Source organism: Paramisgurnus dabryanus, chromosome 21 (genome assembly GCF_030506205.2).
Source record: "Paramisgurnus dabryanus chromosome 21, PD_genome_1.1, whole genome shotgun sequence".
Lineage (NCBI taxonomy): Eukaryota > Metazoa > Chordata > Actinopteri > Cypriniformes > Cobitidae > Paramisgurnus > Paramisgurnus dabryanus.
The window spans coordinates 15,082,282-15,101,646 of NC_133357.1; the positions used below are offsets into that span (position 1 = coordinate 15,082,282).

Sequence of the window (19,365 nt, forward strand, 5' to 3'; positions counted from 1 at the left end):
ATTTTGAAAACACTGAACTCCTGCTACCTTATTACTCTTGACAGAACCTGCTTTCCGACAACACACGTGTGAAGCCATCTAGCTAAAGCGCAGCCACAACACCCTGCATCTGTGGGTGGGAATAACCGAAGCCACAAAACTATCACATCAATTGCCCAGCCAGCCGGTTGCACTCACCAACAACACAAAGAGAGAAAGAAAGAGAAAGAGAGAGAGAGAGAGACTCGCAGGGCCGGAGCTGGAAATCTCTGTTCCTCTCTTCACCAGCACCCCCAACTGCCAGAATAGAGTTTAATTTTAGGATCACTTCAAATTGCTTGTCAACAACAGAGAGCGAGGAAGATTGGAGAGCCGGGAGCGGAGAGAGAGGGATGGGAGAGAGACAGAAAAACAGAGTGGAAAGAGAAGGGGTGAGAAAATGAGCGGGCGAGATAGAACGGGGAATATATGGGGAATGGCTTGCTGTGCTTCTCTCCTTGAATAATGGAGTGTCTGTTGAACTGGTCTGAGAGTCAATCATGACAGTTACAGTGTTTCATCCTCAGGGAAACATCACCATAGCTGAGGGCGAATAACACACACACACACACACACACACACACACACACACACACATAGATGTGTATCATAAAAAGACAAAACACATACTGCTCACACCACTGTAATGCATAACACCAGGGCTTTCACATGCACGACTCAACTTTCTGAAATGCCCTGTGGCGCATGAAGGAGAACACAAGTGTGATGCATACGTCATACAGAGACATCTGTTTCACATGTATATAATACACACCAGAAATGTTTTTCTTTCGAAATTCTCCACTTCTTCCTACAAATGTATAATTTATTACACGATTCTCTTAAATATTTCATTATGACTGGTTAAGTCTTAAACCAATTGCATCAATATTTTCAAATATTTTGCTATTCGCATTTTTAAACACATTTTTTTATGCTAATAATGTGTATTAAAATATGTGATACATAACGCTTTTAAGTTCAATGTAAATTTAAATAAAATATATTTAAAAACTTTACTATTTAACCAAGATAGATTCACATTCTGTCTAGAAAAAAAGCATCACCCTCGCCATATCGATCACATATCTCTCTGCTATCTGTATCGACCTCAAACTTTGTCTGCACGTAACTTTGTGAAGAATTAAAATCATCAGTTATTGCAAACCATTACAATATGCATATTGCAATATTTCAATAATTTTGATATATCTTGCAACCCTTATTTCTATTTATTTATATTGCACACGACATCAATGCAAATGTAGCATACTATCTGTTACATATCAGTAAATGGAATTATGGCTTGCAAGGATCTTTTCAGTCAGTGTGTTTGTATACATGTTATGTGAATGTACGCTGTATATCAATTCAATACAATATGTGTGTGTATATGTGTGATGAATGTGTGATATGACTGAATGTGGTTGTAAAGAGCTGAGCAGCTCTGCCTCTTTTTTGCGTCTGCTAAATGAAAACAAAAATGAGTAACCTTTGGTCTGTTTCCCACTACACAAGCTTTCAAACACTATGATGCACCTCTCCATGTTAATGGTACTTCTTTCATTCCACCCCATTTTTACTCTTCTTTGAGATATGGGAATGGAGAGCACTCAGTGAGTTTGTGTTTAAATCTAATGGAATCTGTCTGGATTAAATCGATTTCGCGACAAGCTCGGCTTATAAATGAACCTCACATTCGGACTCCTTTATTGAGGGATAGAGAGGGCACGTTTTCAGAATTTCATGAAGGGCCCTTTTTGGTCTTTTAATATAGATCTGATGTAGAGGCACCGCGGGTTCCTTTAAGTGAGGGCACAGGTAAGATTATGAGAAATGAGGTTGGTAATGATTTACAGAAAGTGCACAGGGCCGAATGCTCTCTTTTACTTTCGATTCACTCGGTTCTCTCCTTTCCAAGGATTTTTTAAAAGCAGGATACATATCTAAGTAGATATGTTTTTGCACAGGAGGAAGTTACATACACTAGACATATTTTTTGTACACAGCAGCAATGTGCTCAACACAGTGAGCTACACAGATGTGATGAGAAAAAACAAAGAAAAACTTTTCGATGTAAATCTGTTTTTGTCAATTGCTCGGTTTCTGCTTAGACTGGCTAATGCTAAGTGTTTCTGTAGCTAAACTGGTAAAGCATTTTAATAGCAGTGCAAAAGGTTGTGCGTTCCATCCCAGGGAACACAAAAAATTATAAAAAATGTACAGTATAGTTTGTAATGCACTGTAAGTCGCATTGGATTAATGTGTCTGTCAAATGTAAACGCTCAGTAGCTCCGCCCACCGTGAAATCTTACTAAATCCACATCACCCATTTGTATAACATAATGCAACAAATTTTGCAGTCAAGATTCCCACATTTGATGAATTTGCAGGAGTCAGCACAACCGGATTGCAATGGCCCTGGGTGAACCACATTCACGATCATAGTGTCTCCCCTGCCAGGTAAGTATAAACATATGTGCATAACATCAAATACATTCTGATTGGCCGTCACTGACATATAGCGAGCTTGTTTTCTCCTTAATAATAGAGTATTTACAAAGAGATGACGTATTTTTTGTAGGCTAATCCGTAAGTTAGCAGGATACTGGTTCCCTCGAAAAAAGGCCCATGAATTTTTCCTATAGACTTTTGGATTATCGCAAAAAATAAGCTTGGTGCACTGTAAAAATATTTTGTGGCTTAGTAAATTTAACTAAATAAAATGAGTACATTCTATTTAAAAATATATTGTTACCAAATTTGAGTAAAAATAATAAAAAAGGTGAGTAATTCTAAATGAACACATTATTAAGTAAATTTTATCATGTAAAATTTGTAAGAAGGAAATTAACTTAATAATTTTGTGTTGAAACTACTTGAATTATTTAGTAAATATAACTACCTAGGCAGTGGACTTGAATACTGTTAAAAATAATACACTGAATTTCCTTACAAACATAGTTTGCATAATTTTTTAAGTAAGTTTTACACGGAATTTTAAGCAATTGCTTAAAAAATTAAGCTGAAATTGCTTAAAATTCCATGTTAAACTTACTTAAAAAAATTGCATTTGTTTAAATTGCACTGAAAAAAATTACTCATTCAATTCACTCATTTTTTTTTAAGGTAAGTGGTCACAATCAATTTATTTAAGCTACATTTATGTAAATTGAATGAAACATTTTTTTCAGTGGCTTAAAATTCAATGTAAAACTTACTTATATATAATATTACAATATTTAATTTTACTAAATCCAGCGTATTATTTTTTTTCAGTGTGTTTAACAAACATTTATGAGACTTACATGTTTTGTCCAACAAGATGAACAAAACTTTTATAAATTTTGAAGTCAAAATTCAATGTTTTATATTACTATTAAACACATTTACACACAAAAAACTATAAAACCTTTCTCCTGTCGAACAGCCTTAAAGAAACTACAAACACATGCTATAAAAACCTACAGTACTAGTAAAACACATTGCTGTTCAAGCTCAGAATAGTTTCAAATGGAATTTACAGAAAAAGAGAAAATCGTGGATCAAAGAGTGCGCAAACGCTGATAAAACAGGATGGAAATGGTAAGACATCCAAAAAAGAGCATTACCTGCTGCTCTATGTCATCAAAGCGCATTGTGACACGCTCTGAAGCTCACACGTTTTCTCTTCAATCTCCCCTTTGTAAGCATAGTGGCAAATCTATCTGGCAACACACAGGCTGGCGGGGCATCCTAAGACACCAAAGCATTTGCAGATTCACTCAAGCAGATACTGTAAGCACTGTCGCTAATGCCAAGCTTTCACACCCAAAGGCATTTAATCTGCCCCCTTCATCCCACTGTGGAGGCTAAATACCAGCGCTTCGGGGATGACAGAATGCCACCGGCCCGTGTTTTTTACACACAAGCGCTAAAAGCACTTTATACGATGAGAACAGTTTATCTGTGTCATCCTTAATCATTTCACTGTCAGGCAGGGGATCGAAGGCTGCACATTAGGGATTAGTTTTTGATTGCCATCGATCCTTATTGAACCATCCATCCGTCAAAATGCCTCTCTACCTCTGTGAGCAGCAAAGTAGGAAAACTTCAGGCTCTTACAGTAATTCCAAAAAGCATTGGATACTTAAAGCGATAGTTCACCCAAAAGTACACTTGTTTTCAAATATTTACTAAAACCTGTGCTTGCTTTGCTATGGACCAAAATATGTAAGAATAAATATCATAAAGCTACTAATAATAATTTTGGGGCAAGTTGGCTAAAAGTTATTTAAGTTACCTATTAATAAACGTACAGCATTCAAATGTACCCAAAGTGTCCAAATACTTTTGTGCCCAAATGCTTACATACAAGAGCACCACTAACCTTTAACTTTACTCTTTTCAACCTTTAAGGCAAAACAAGCTTTTATAAAATCTACAGAGAATATTTCACTACACATGTGTATATTTAGATGAACACATACACATAGACATATATGTATATATACATACACTGCATGTCATGTTTCATTAACTGTGACCTACAGTTATTGAGGAAGAGGAGGACGGCGAAGCCGAGCGTTGAAGTGGCCAGCAGTATCAGGCAGATGTTGCAAGGTATCATGAAGTACCGCACGACCAGCGATACTTTGTGCTGGTACATGCGGTCCCTCTCCGGGGGCGGTGTGGGGTACTGACAACTGGTCATACTCCAGTCCACGTTTTCCCTGAAGTACGCCAAGGTGATCCGAAGGGACTTTGAGAAAAAGGGAGATGAAGTACAGTGGCCAAGAGACCAAAGAAATCCAGAGACTCCTCCTCCTGAGAATTTTAACTTAAACTCCAGTGACGCTTCTCGACGGACACTTCAGAGCAGTTCCTTTCAGAAAAATGTAGGCAAATGCTTTCACCGGTCTCCAAGCAACGCATTTTGTTCCCAAATTACATCCTCTGCGGGAGGGTACGAATCCCGTTCCTAATGTCCTCAACCTTTCCAGAAACCCTCCATTACTCTCCAAAACACAGGGGTGGATGGTCATGAAAGGTTAGTTTGCCTGAGTGTGTTTGAACAAAAAGATCAGCTGGACCCTGGCCTAGACTGGCAGCACACACACACAAACGAAGGCAAACAACTCCTGTGCACTTTGTACTATAAATCCCCAAACGCAGAACTTTGTGTTTGTGTGTCTTTATTGGTACTTCTAATTATTACGACACAATTACTTCTCTATTCTCCAAATTTCTTCGGCTGCGATGCCACCTGTCTGTGCACACCATCCGCGTAAAGTTGCCAGGCTGATCTCCGCGTGGCACGTGTCAGGTTTGACTGCGGGTGTGGCTGGGCATCATGCTAGCATTCAGCCCAGGGAAACGATTTGTTGCTCCCAGGCTTCAATTAGAGTCATTAGCCTTTCATCTACACGCACACAACGTACAAATTGTACCACACACACTTGAGCCAAGCCTCCCGAACTGTTACACAAGGCTCGTCTTCGGTCGTAAAATTGAGAAACTTTTCTAACCCCTGCCCCAGCGTGGACCTCCTGAATAAATGAATTAGCTCACAGAGAGTCCGCAGCTGTCTGGGGTCAACTCGACCATATGCCCCAGAGAGCGACCCCCTCCACGTGCTCCCCCCACCTCCTTCAAAACACAGCTCCTTTTTGGCAACAAGCTCGATTTTAACTGTCAGCGGAGGGCAAAACGTACGGTGGGCAGTTGAGCAGACCTGTCCCTCAGAACATATGTCGTGCAGACGCGTCCCTCTGTTCGGGCATCCGGAAACAAGATACGATATGGAGAACAGCTGAGATTGCCGGTGTGCACACAAGACTGGTTCAGAAATGCGTTGTTATGACTTCCTCTATCCTTTTAAGCAAACGACTCCAAGGAAAAGACAAGCTCAGTGCACTTAGTTTAATTGTTTGTCTCTTTGAAAAAGTGCCAGTTTCATTGTGATTTATTTGCATTTGAGTCAGAAGCTATTTAAAGGTCCCTCTCCGTTGCGTTCTGTCAAGCATCCATTCCGTGCGCTTGCTCTTCTCCCGGTGTTTCTCCTCGTGTCCTCTCCTGGACTCCAACTCGCTCAAGCTGATCTCGGAGGAAGTGTTCAGTGCTAGCCAAAACATACACACTGATCGGTCCTATTCATGTCAGAAATCCCCGGAGTGCCAGGTACCCTGTCAGTGCGAGCCTGCGTTCATCCAGTGCTTCTCAGCCAGAGAGAAAGAGAGAGAGAGCTGTGGCCAGGGAGCGGCACTCGGAAATGAGTGGAGAGTGAGAAAGAAAAGCAGAAAAAAGAAGGCAAACTGCCTAATGATACTTAGTCCATCCCTCTGATACGTTGAATAATAAAGGGAACGCGTTTCTTACATCCTCACGGCACGGACGCTCGTGTCTCCCTCTCTCTGCTTCGAATGAAGGGGAAGATAGTGAGAGGGGGTGTGGATGAGGGGCTGTCTTTAACAAAGGAATGGGAGGGGTAAGAAGGGGGAGGCGGCGAGGCACGGAGGGGGAAAAGAAAAGCTTTTGGGAATACTTGGGAGTGTTTTAAAAGGGGGGAAGCTGGAATGACAGCGAAACACAAAAGGGCAACTGGACCAAAAACATGTCAAGCTTTGTGGAGGACAGTGTAGCCAACAATCTACTGCAATTGTGCTACATAATAATGGCTGGCTTTGTGGAGAAATATAAAAAACTGAATCAGAAAAGATTTATTTTACTTTATTTATTTAAGTATTTCTATGAGCGATAATTGAAAATACTCAATTTACAATGCAAATGCAGAATGGGGGTGCGAACAGAAACGCATGCAATAAAAATCAACAGGCAGGCAAAACATCCCCGAATTGTAAAAAACGCGTAATGATTAATCTTCGTGTGACACCGTGCCATGTTTTTTATTCATCTGTCATACTGTGAAACATAAATGCAAATGAATATTCAGGAGTGAATATGAATATGCTGGCAGGAGATCAGTAGAAAATGTGTTTTAATCCGCAGCATCATTTTAGTAGTTTCTCACTACTACATATGTTAATTTTACATCCATAATGGGGTCAACGGCACAAAAAGCTCATGCTTCTTTTTTATACACTCCCCCCAATCTCCAATACCAACTGACATATACACAACAGAGGTTCATCTTTACAAAGAAGCCAGTACATGCTATCAATTATGTATACGGTCTGTTTCCTACCCCACCCATCTCTAGATACACGGTCATGCACACAGCCGCGCACAAACATATCTTACAAGGTTATGCATCAGGGGCCGTTTATCTTTTTGGACACTGACTTTAGGGGCCTTGGGGAATCGGGCTCCTACCAGAGAACGCGGGGTCAACCAGGCCTCCAGCACGGGGCCCTGAGTTCACTCACCAGCTGTGGTGCTGGGCCCCATGAATAACACCCACACTCCACCAAGGCCATTAATCTCCCTTCAGGCTGACACGCAGACTAAGTAATACATTTAGCAAAGACAACTGGTCCTTCAGTATCATTCGAGAAAGAAAGCTAAAATAACTCCCATCAGCTAATGAAGAAACAGAAGGGGGCGCCACATCTGGCGGATTCGACATACCCTCTATCATGATTCAAATGAGACCTAATTTGACTTCAAAGCACTCAGTGATGCATCTTTAATGTGGTGCTATCTCAGAAGGTTAACATCTCTCTCAGTGTGCTCTCCCAGCTGGCAACTTTCATTAAGAAACAACCACAAACTCTCGGCACTTCCCGCTCTCACACGGAGAACAGCCGTGAGGCTTTTTATCTGCTTCTGCTGGTTTATCTTGCCAAGTTCCTGGAATGATGCATGCGTGGTGTTCTTTAGAGTTGTTGTGACATGGGGCGGCATGCTGTATTAAAAAAAGCTATTGGTTTCTATTCCATTATTTTACAATTTGGTATAGTTAAATGCAAGAAGATCTCTTTGAAATTACTTTTATGAAGATATAGTTGTGCAGTTCCCCAATCCATCTGAACATTTTACAGAAACAACACACCTCAAAAAGCCCTTTAAACCTGTTGCCCTGTTACTTCATCACAGGTTGGAGTTTCTATGCATCTCATGCTTAAATTGCTCCATCCAGATACGGAGCGCAGCAGCTGGTTGATTGTCATTTTGCATAGATTATCATCACATAAATTAGACAGTTTTGATTATGAGCAGATTTTCCTAACTACCCAACTCATTACGGCACACTGCTCATGCAGCAGACACAAATTTGACAGGAAGAAAGACAGATACAGGGAGATATTTCAGGAGAGAAGGTGGGAGATGGAGAAACCTATGTGTGAGAATAAGCTAAACGGCTGGGAGTTCCTATCTCCAGTGTTCTGTCATACAGCTTGCAAAAATAGAAAACAACGCCACCACCACGCTGAAGAAAAAATGAGAAAGTGGGTATTTTTCTTTCACACTGTCTGCCGGCGTGTCAATAGAACGAGAGACTTACACATGGGAAATGACATCAGTGTGATTTAACGTGAGAACACATCTGCCGGCTGGCCTGCTGTCTGGTGGATGCACTCCGCCTGTCTACGATGCATCCAGGTGTGGGCTATCACACAAATTAAGCTGTTTGCACAAAATCTAGTCATTTTATCAGACCCGGAACATCAAAAACCATATGTCGAGGTTCCAGTTCTAATTTTAACTCGTACCTGTCAATTCAATAGTTTTGTTTGAACAACATGAGTTTGAAGACTGTGGTTCGTATGGTTGCCGTCATTTCCAACAATCCCATGGGAACAGATGTCCAAATCAAATCTATGTCAATTTGACAGCTTCATGCTGGCTGTTCTGCCCACCGATCTCAAACCAGATGATTCTGGTAAAATAATATATAAACAGATATTGTTCAAACTCAAACTTGTATCTGCTGTGGTTTATGCACCCAGGACCAAATCAAACCAAAATTGACATCAGTTTTCCCCCAAAATAACAAATCTCAACAAATCGTATTTGTATATGTGAACACTTGTGATTATTTAACCTGGGGCCGTATTCACAAAGAATTTTAAGGCTAAAAGTAGCTCCTAACTGGCGAATTTAGGAGCAACTCCTAAAAATACTGGGCGTGTCACTCCTAAATTTAGGACTCCTATTTTTTTTTCACTAAGAGTAATTCACAAAGCATTTTAGCCCTAAAAGTAGCACCTAAGTCTGGGACAGCTTAAAAGAAGTCGAGAGGACTCCTAACTCACTAAGACCTATTCACAAAGGATCTTAAAATGTCTTAGGTGCTGATCCTCCTTAACATGGACAGTTTCACCAACTCAAAAGCATTGCACATACTTAAAAGCACACTTTAATGTAAGAATATTGTTTATAACATTTGTTTCATAATTCATTACATTCATGGCAAGCAGGAAGTTTTTTAGAATTACATGAAACAATAATGAAATTAAATATTTAATATTATAGGCATACCTGTTGCCATGCTAGTCTGTTTAAAGGCTGCAATCTCAACCCTCTACTGCGATTGTAATGCATACCACCGCTTCTCGCAGTCCGGGGTCCGCGACACAAGCGGGAATGCTGCATTGATCTGCAACAAATCCTCTCCCATCAGTAATGCGCGGGTTGATCCGAAATGAGCGGATGCCTGAGGTCACCCGCGGATTTTTTGCGGTCCGACTTGCGGGCGGGTTAGTTGAAAACGTTGGTCGGGTGCCGGTTGTTTTGTACATTGACCCGCGCATCGTTGTCTCGCATGTCTCACGCTTTTGCTTGATATATCAGTGCCGAATTTCCCTTTTATTACGTTTCTTTTTTCCAGCACCAACTGGAACAGCAGCAGTAACTGATCCTGCATCCAGTTGGGCTTTCTTTTCCGTTTTGGCGAGTTCATAATCCACCGTCATTTATTTATTACATTAGGATTCTTCAATATGGGCAACATTTACTTGCTTTAAGTAGTCTATTTAGGCTAATAGGATGTCAATTAATCAAGCAAGTGTTAATGTAATGTCGTTTTTTATTATTAGGCAATTGGCGGTTTTCATTTGAGTATTAGGCTACCTTGATTTAATTTAATTTCATTCACGACTTTTCTTTAATATATGCATTTTGATGGCATTACTATTATTATTTTGTGTAGGACACAGACATATTTCAATGTTGTAATTCCATGATTTGGTGCGTCTGTGTTATGTTACGCATGACAGCTGTCATCTAACAACCAATCACGGTGGTCATTAAGAGGCAGCTCGTGCATGAGAATTGACGTCATCCGTAGCAACGAAGACTCACTCTTAGTTTAGGAGTTATCATTTTTCCTTACTAAAAGTAGGTCTGAAAGGCGTTGTGAATAACTTTTAAGAGAAAACTCCTAGCTAAAATCTTTTAGTGCGATTTAGGAGTACTTTTAGTGGTAAGATAAAATGCTTTGTGAATACGGCCCCTGATCTCACAAAGTTCCGTGGGATAGTCACGGAATTTTTTGCTAATTTTTCCGTGGCATTCTCACAGATCTCCGCATTTTTCCGTGGCCCTGCTACAGACTGTCTTTTTCCGTGGCATTCTCACGGATTGGTTACTCAACTACTGTTTCCTATTTTCAAAGAATTTTCGCTTCGGTTTAGGGTTAGATTTGGTGTTTGCGTTAGCCGTTAGTATGTCACTTTAACTATTGGTTTATACTATTTTTCTGATTTATTCTTTAATATTTTCTAAACTTTAAACAATTTAAAGAGAGAATTCCATGGAAAAAGACAAGGCCACGGAAAAATGCGGAGATCTGTGAGAATGCCACGGAAAAATGAGCAAAAAATTCTGTATCCCACGGAAATTCGTGAGATCAGGCTGAAGTATTCTATATTTGTACTTGTATGTATGTATGTATGTATGTATGTATAAAAACTGTGGGTTTTTTTCAATTTTATTTATTTTTGTTTATTTATTTCTTTTTGTCGGGCGGGGTGGGAAATTGTATTCTGTAACTGTTTAAATTGTATATTCTGAATTGTTTCTTGGGGGTTACCAAAAAATGATAAATACAGAGTTAAAATGGGTTTATAAATGTGAAAAGTAATAAAAAATAGAAACATATATTGGGACCAAAATTATTTTTTGCATTGTGACAATATTTCAATAAAAGGAACAAATAAATAATTTAATAATATTATATTATATGCACTGAAAAAATGATTCATTCAATTTACTTAATTTTTAAGGGAAGTGGTTGCAATCAATTTATTTAAGCTACATTTAAACAAAAAAGATTAGTAAAGTAAAATACAATAAAAAACTTTTGTTTAAATGTGCAACCACTTACCTTAAAAAATTGAGTAAATTGAATCATTTTTTTCAGTGTGTATGTATCATAATAGTACTTGTGGTACTGAATTTGATGTATTTTGATACAACATTGTGTTCAGATCAGTGGCGAAGCTACGGGTGGGCCTGGCCGGGCCTGGGCCCGCCCACTTTGAGTTGTGGCCCATCCAATCAGAAGGCCATTTTCCAGACAAATGTGTAAATAATTTAACAAAAATAAATAATAGCTATACGAATAGACGTCTTATCACAATTATATTTCATATATGTAATACAATTATAAATATTATTAAAATATAAAATATAAGTGCAAGTTTGCATGTTCAAGCAGTTTCGCAGTTTTCTTTTACCCTATTGGTGCACACGCTTGTCAACATGAAACGTTGAATATGATTCGTCAGTCATTGTTAGTTCCGCCTACGCGCGATTGAACTGAATTTGAAAACAGCGAGTCGCAAATCATCAAGTTTAACAACCTTTCCACGATGACATCTGCTTATGCCTGTTTACTTTTGGAGACGGAGACTATACATCACTCATGGAAATGTTGGATTACTGAGGACATCTTTTCAAACGTCGTCAAAATGAAACGAGCACTTATTACTTTGATAAGACGTCATGCTGTGTCAAAGACTGTTCTTCACCACATACTGTATAAAACATATAACGTTACGCTCATCGATGATAAATGCTCGTCTGAGAAATGTATTTCTGCTTTTCTTTGCGCGAAGGGACATATTATTATCAAAGATATTGGACTTTGTTATTATGATCGAGACTTTCTCCATCTTTAACCAGAAGCCCCGTCTCAGACTAATACAGTAGGACATCTAAAGGTGAGTTCAGACATTTTCGTAATGTTTATAGTGGTGTCATTACTATTTACAGTTTATAGTCAGGAGTATTACTCCAGTCAACTATTTAAGGGGGCAGACTCTGTGTCGTGTCATAGGCTGTATGATTTACTGTTGTTGGAATAAAATGTACACTTAAATGACAACACATGCAATTTTGTATTGCGCCATGTTGTTTGATGGCCATTTTCTCATTAAATAACAATCTCTCAAACGAGTTCTTTAGTAAAATCAAATCACTAACGTTACCTGTTGAATCTGTCGTATCATATGACGCTTTCACGTCATCCATTTTGCTGACGAGGAATGACAAATCATTGTTCGGAACTATGTTCACGTAACGTAAATAACGTAAAAACTAATTCCTTTACTAATTCAGTTTATATTGAGTTCTGTGTTTTCAAGTGGATTAATAATTTGGTGTGGCACTGCCCATAGACTGTATAAAACAGGCACAGCCCCACCTGCCTATATACTGTAGACAAGCTACTGTTGGTTATTTATAAGTTGTTTTATAATTTTGGCTGCGTGCACACCAACGTTTTAAAACGCGGCTGAAAACGCCTAGAGGACGCCAAATACCAGCTGTTTTTTCAGCCTAGCGCTTTGGTTGCTGTGATACTTGAGCTGTGAGCCGGTTGGTTGTTGTGATATTTGTCCGCCGTTTGAGAACTTACATTGGCGAGCTGAGCTTTTTCAATAAATGGACAGCTGCTGGCTGTTTTGAAAAACGCCATGCTTCCATCGGGAAAAAAAAACATACGCCCACCACGGGCGTAAACATTTTGTTGTGCACGCCCCCAGTTTATGTACATTCTATGCTTTGCCCACCCTGTTTTATAAAGGCCCACCCACTTAAACATTTCTGGCTTCGCCACTGGTTCAGATAGGATGTTTTTTCTTACTGTATAATAATAATGAGTCATACTACAATCTAAAAAAAAATTGAATTGTTTAAAGCCATGGTTGGGTCAAATATGGAATAGGTTTATTGGGTTTGTTGTGTCAAAATGTCATGCTGCAAACAAATCAATAATCTTACAAATAGGCTTTATTTTCTTGAAAAGCTAAGAATATTTTGCATATACTCTAAAAAAAAATGGGACTCAAAAAGGGAAGACCCGAGCCGTTGGGTTAAATGTTTAAATTCGCCCCAACAGTGGGTTAAAACAACACAGCACTTTGGCTTAAAGGGGACATATATTGAAAATCTGTCTTTTATTTAAGGGCTATAATTGGGTCCAACCTAGAAAATGTGAAAAAAAGATCAACCCAGTAACTTAGTTTTGGTAAACCATTCTCTGCAAGCATGTGGAAAAAATAGGTTTTTGAAATGTGGCTCCCCTTGTGATGTCAGAAGGGGATAATAGCGCCCCTTAGTCTGCACTATCCAACCACGGCACTGCCATTTAGTGGAGAGATCAGCCATTTGCATTTTAAAGGACACACCAAATGCAATTTGGCTCACACCTACAAAGTGGCAATTTTTACATGCTATAAAAATTATCTTTATGGTATTATGAGCTAGAACTACACATACGTATACTGCATATTTATTTGACATCTTAAAAAAGTCTTGTAAAATGTCCCCTTTAAAACAACCCAGCATACATTGCTGTAAATTACAACCCAACGGTTTTTGTCACATCCCTTTTTGACGCAACGGTTGACAACAAACAGAAAATAACTTTTTTGGGGTGGAATTTTTCATGTCCAATTTAGCAACTGAAGCAATATAGCAGTTTAACTCATGATTCTTAACCAACCAACCCTTTAACACGGTTAAAAATGCTTTAGTACCATTCTGCTATCTACATAAATCAAAAGATTTTAAATCTGATATTTCCCATTAAACACAGTTGAAAAGCCATGTCTACTATTTTTTAATCCTGTTCAGTTGCAAAAGTCACTGCATAGGTCTCTCTTTACCTCGCTATATATTGTTCATGTGTGTGTGTGTCCTTGGCACAATCCAATAAAGACCACAGCAGATAAAACACAATTACCCTAATCCCTCTTTCCTAGCTCAGTCCTCAACCTAATACCTATTAGGTGATGTGTGCTCAGCACGCGGGCGTCTACCGTACATCACATATTGATTTTGGTTGAGGATAGCCACTGCCACTCAGGTTAAGTGCTTTAGGACTGAAGAAAACCAGCATCAAATAAATCCCACCTTCTCCTGTATATCTAAGAACGAGCAAATAAATCACTCCGTAGGAATGTTTTATTGCTCAGTGGTTGCTCTTACATTTCCCTAGGGAATCAACATTCGTCGCAGGTGTTTCTCCAAAAAATCTCTCCAAACAAGATCCATTAGCCCAAAAACTGAGATGCCTTTATCCAAACATTCCATCAACTTACTTTTATCCGTATGCATGTTGACTGGGATCAAACCCATGGCTTTTGTGTTGCTAATCAAATTTTCTACCCAATAAGCTAGAGGAACATATTTGTGATCTTACGTAATCACATATCCCTAACTACGTCTCCACCAGAAAACTTTTCCAAACAAAAACATCGATTTGATAAAGACTTATTTCTTCCACAGCTGGATCTTCAGCTCTGGGTGGAGCAAGCTCATTACCCCCCCACCCAGATTGCTCCTCACCCAGGGACGAGCTGTTGAGCGCAGGCAGGAGCACAGCTGCCCGGGGCTGGGAGCTGGAGGTCTGGGAACAGGCCAGCCGCTGCGCACTAATGGAGAAGAACTAACCAGCGACGGCATTCAGAGCCCATCATTCATCAGCGTGATGTTATTCTCTCTCATCATGGTAACTGCAATAATGATTGCAGCATTTAATACTTGCCATGCTTCAACTACCCACTCTGTTCTTTATTTCTCAAAGTGCTTTCTTAATGGCCCTCATAGGACAATTGTGCTGGGACCATGGCAGGGCGAGGAAGGTGGGGGATCTTTAAGGAGCCGATGAGGCAATGTGCCAACACAGAGACAGCAGGAAAGGCAGTGAGTGAATGTTGTGTTGGAGACTTGCCCGAATTCGGCTGTGTTTGACGCTGGGAATCATGAGAGATGGCATCCATGACGGACAGGAGCCGTGTGATTGAACTCCAAGGCAATGAAGGTGGGCAGCAAGAGCAGCTGTGGAACTAAACTTGAGGACTAGCTTGCTCTAACTAGAGTGGCTTGTTAAGTTTAAGGACTTTATAACAGTTTATGCCTTTAACATAAAAACATAATGAAATATCCAAGGATAGACACCCATATTCGCAACCTATCAAGTTGAGAACCTACACCGCTTTCCGTCTCCTGATCTGCTAAATCTGTACGAGAAAGGCGGCATAGCCGAGAGTTGTTTTTAAGAATTTCTGTTAGTGGAATTGATGTCTGAATGCTGTTCATTAGCTCAATGTATGGAAAATGAAATAATGACATGCACATTTCAGCTTCTGGCTCAGCTACTTCAACACCATCTGTCTGGTGCAACATTTTATCACGGAAAGTTCTGTGTAGTACTGCAGTCTATTTATCGGCAAATCTACACTTGAGACAATACTTATTCTCGGTTCATCCGCCAACATCAATAGCAGCACAGATTCGCCTTTACATAATTAACCTCTGCTGAATAGAGGCCAAATTCAGCCTGTTTTCCATCTACTATAAATTAACCAGAGGTGGAGAGGATGCAGTGATTGGGTGACATGGTGTGCGCCACATTTTATAAAAATAAACAAACGGGAGTGCCGAATGAATATCGTTTCACGTAGGTCTACAGTATATAGACAAAAACCAGCTGTGCTACTTCATTTTTAAATGAAGGCACGTCTGCAAAGCAGCAAGTGCTCAGGGAGCAGGGGAGTGGTTCACCAGCCCGTCTGGACATTTTTACATTCTACTCTAGCTCATAGTTTATGATTGCTTGTAACCAAACACACACAGACTCAAATACTGACACACACACACAAACACACACATATGGGTGACTCTCACGAAATCCAGATTTAGGTGTCCAGCATCGGATTTTTTTTTGCACATGTACGATTAAGGTCTGAACTCACTATAGGCATTATTTTTAGAGGATTTAAAAAATATTTCCTATAGAATTATTTAGATTTTTTAGATCATCATTATTAAAAATTATCATTACCGCAACATGATATTACATTAAATATATGCATGTACAAACTCATGTTTCAGTAATGAGAACTAAAAAATTGTCTAGGTACTATGACAAACAAAATTTCAACTTTTGTGGAGAGAAAAAATAAGAACTGCTTACCTGGAAGCCATCTTAAGTGTCACAGTCAATTATGTCCCTTCCAACATTTTTTTTTTTTAAATGTTAGTTCCTTGAGGGCTTAAACAATGACGGATTGTTGCGGAGGATGAGAAAATTGGTCTTGGACACATTTATATTCCTTATTATTGTCTCTACATTAACCAGTGATCACCAAATACCACATGTTTCTTTACTGTAAATGTTTATGATATAACATACACTGAATGTTTTTAATTTTTTAATTATAAATATTTCCATGTCAAAGAACCCAAATCCAGTCATGGACACGTTGCGGTAATTAAAAATTTCCCCTAAATGTGAAAAAAAATTTGGTTTGTATGATGTCATTTGAAATCATGTGCAAAATAGTACATGAAGAGATGTTTGTAACTGTATGCTTCTTCTTATTCTGATACTCTTACTTTGCATTTACTTTTTTTATCAGAATGTTTAATAACACCTCATAAGTCTAATTTCGCGAGAATCACCCAAATATAAGTATTTACTGTATATATGACACACTGAAAAAAAATCTCTTTTCTTAAAATGAAATTAATTTCAATTCATGTTAAAGGCGGGGTGCATGATTTCTGAAAAACACTTTGGAAAAGGGAGTCGGGCCTAGTACCAAAACACACTTGTAGCCAATCAGCAGTAAGGGGCGTGTCTACTAACCGACATCGTTGCCTGGGTTGCATAAGTGTGGGGTGGGTCTATCAAAAGAAGGTTCAGATTCTATTGGGGAAGGGGAATGTTTGTTTATGTGATTTCAAATATCAACATTGGCTGTCAAAGATCATGCACCCCTCCTTTAATTTCATTTTAACAAAGCCTAATTCAATCGTGTGCAACCAATGTCCAGAAGCTTTTTTTCACTGCAGACCCACATAAAACATTCATAAAAACACACACACATTCTGGTTTCCATGTTTTTATACTGTACAAACTATATATTCTATATATTCTTCCCCTAACCCCAACCATCACAAAAAACTTTCTGCTACTTCACATTTTCAATAAACATAATTCTGTTTGATTTATAAGCTTGTTTCCTCATGGGGACCTCAAAATGTCCCCACAAGGTCAAAAAAATACTGTCCCCACAACGTGATAATTACCAGGTACACACACACACACACACATACACAAACACACACACAGATACACCACATATAAAAATCCAAATACTGACAAACAGTTAACGGGCAATCTGTTCTCCATAAAAAAGTCTTTCACAACATTTCAGAAAGTTACACTCTCCAGTGTTTTATGTTTTCAGAATATTTCACAGTACGCTGTTATGAATATTACATTTCTATGTGGAGTCCTAACAAGCTTGAGCTAAATACAAAATTCATAAACACTCTAAAAGCGCTTTTTTAATATCACCATTATCTGCATCAGAATATACCATACTGTACCATCTCTATCATGTAGGTTCCTCCATTATATGATACTGTAGCTCCACACACTCAAAATTCTTCAAAATATGCACGGGCACACTTGTCCACACAAAACCGAGCTTTTTTCTCTTATCAATTCTGACAGTGACAAGCTATTATACGCTGGGACCGTTTCATTTGCATTTACAGTAATGAACTCTTTCTCTTCAACCTTTCATTTTCTCCCTCTTTCTCTCTCTTACGGCTCGTTCTCTGTCGTGCCAGATCATCTTGGGTAGAGGGCAGAAGGGAATCTTAATTGGCATACATTCCCATCCGAGGAGAAAAAAGGGAGCTTCAATTATTTATATTTCAAATCAAGAGCCTCTGCAAGTCTCCTTCCACAAAACAGCCTTTTCATCCTTTCTCACATCAATCAGACAGTTTTCAAAGAGTAACTGTCAAATGTGGGAGAAGCTTTATGCAGCTGTGTATTTGCAATCAGGCAAGGCATTATGGGTATTACAGGGAACGCAAGATTGACTGCACAATTGCAGTTGTTGTTTTTTAAGAGCAGCGGAGAGCCGGGTAACCCGTTGAGTCATCTGTGACACCGAGGCATTGTACGCCCGCACAGCCGGTCGCAATGACACAGGTGTTCGAGGGATGAGGAAAAACAGGGTTGCTCCATCACCTGGAACGATTTGTCAGCAGTCAGAGCCGATAGAGACCCAACGGCCCAGTTAGATAGACACAAATTCCTCTCACGCCGAGACCGACTTTCTCTCTGTTCACTTTAAAAACTCTTCAAAGGCTAAATACAGCTAGTGCTTTATGTTAAATGAACTTGGACTGGAGAACTCATCTCTCCTAGTGTTTCATTCTCCATCCCGCTTCACTTTGCAAACGCAACGGGCCCTCGACTATCCTGGAATGACATCCGGTATGCAAAGCGTAGGGAAACCGACAGAAAACACCCACCCACACAGCTGCTTTTGGAAGCGTGGTGCAATGATTGGTTTGCATTTAAACACTGGAGATGCCTCATCCATTATTCACCTGCAAACCAACAATGAGCGACAACAATAGACACTGTGGTGTGGACGACGAGTTTCCTCCAAGAATCCGTGCAGGATTCTCTGGAGAGTGGCAGATAGGGAGAAGAAAACAGGGAGGGGAGAGATTGAATCGAGAGAAATAACAATGAGGAGCAGACAGGACCTCAGACTTATCCAATGCAAACATTTGTTCTCTGCGTAATCAGCAAACGTAAGCAAAGCAATGCCAGAAAAAATATAACTGGAGGAAAACACTAAGCTTGTTGGAATGAAAATATAAGACTTGCTGCACTAAGCTGGGTCAGTTAATTTTAGCATTATATTAGACATATAAAGTGCATTGTGCCATCTCAACCAATCCTTAACATGACTGAGAAAGGTCATGTCAAAGATTGAAGTCAATGAATGGCATCAAACTTTGATGATTTTTAGCTCAGAATTAGTTAGAAATTTTAGTCTGGATTTTATGTTCAAGGTCAAATACTCCTTATGTAAGAATGATAATACATTTATACAGGTAACACGGTTGACTATAACAAGGCTG

General features: G+C 39.3%; 1 protein-coding gene and 1 pseudogene across 12 annotated transcripts in view; both read right to left on the bottom strand.

Moving 5' to 3' along the window:
- The window catches only part of agrn (agrin), a 294,150-nt gene that overhangs the window by 171,325 nt on the left and 103,460 nt on the right, over positions 1–19,365 (bottom strand). For 2 of the 12 annotated variants that reach the window (XM_065285846.2, XM_065285845.2), the window contains exon 1: positions 4,549–6,424. The exons of 9 other annotated variants lie outside the window; for them this stretch is intronic. In XM_065285846.2, the coding sequence (XP_065141918.1) occupies positions 4,549–4,711 (163 nt within the window). In that variant the 5' untranslated portion in view covers positions 4,712–6,424. Of the gene's footprint in view, positions 1–4,515; positions 6,425–19,365 lie in introns of those variants that run through there. One more of the 12 variants, XM_065285844.2, reaches the window with a different exon arrangement.
- Positions 2,340–2,489, bottom strand: LOC141281369 (U1 spliceosomal RNA; annotated as a pseudogene).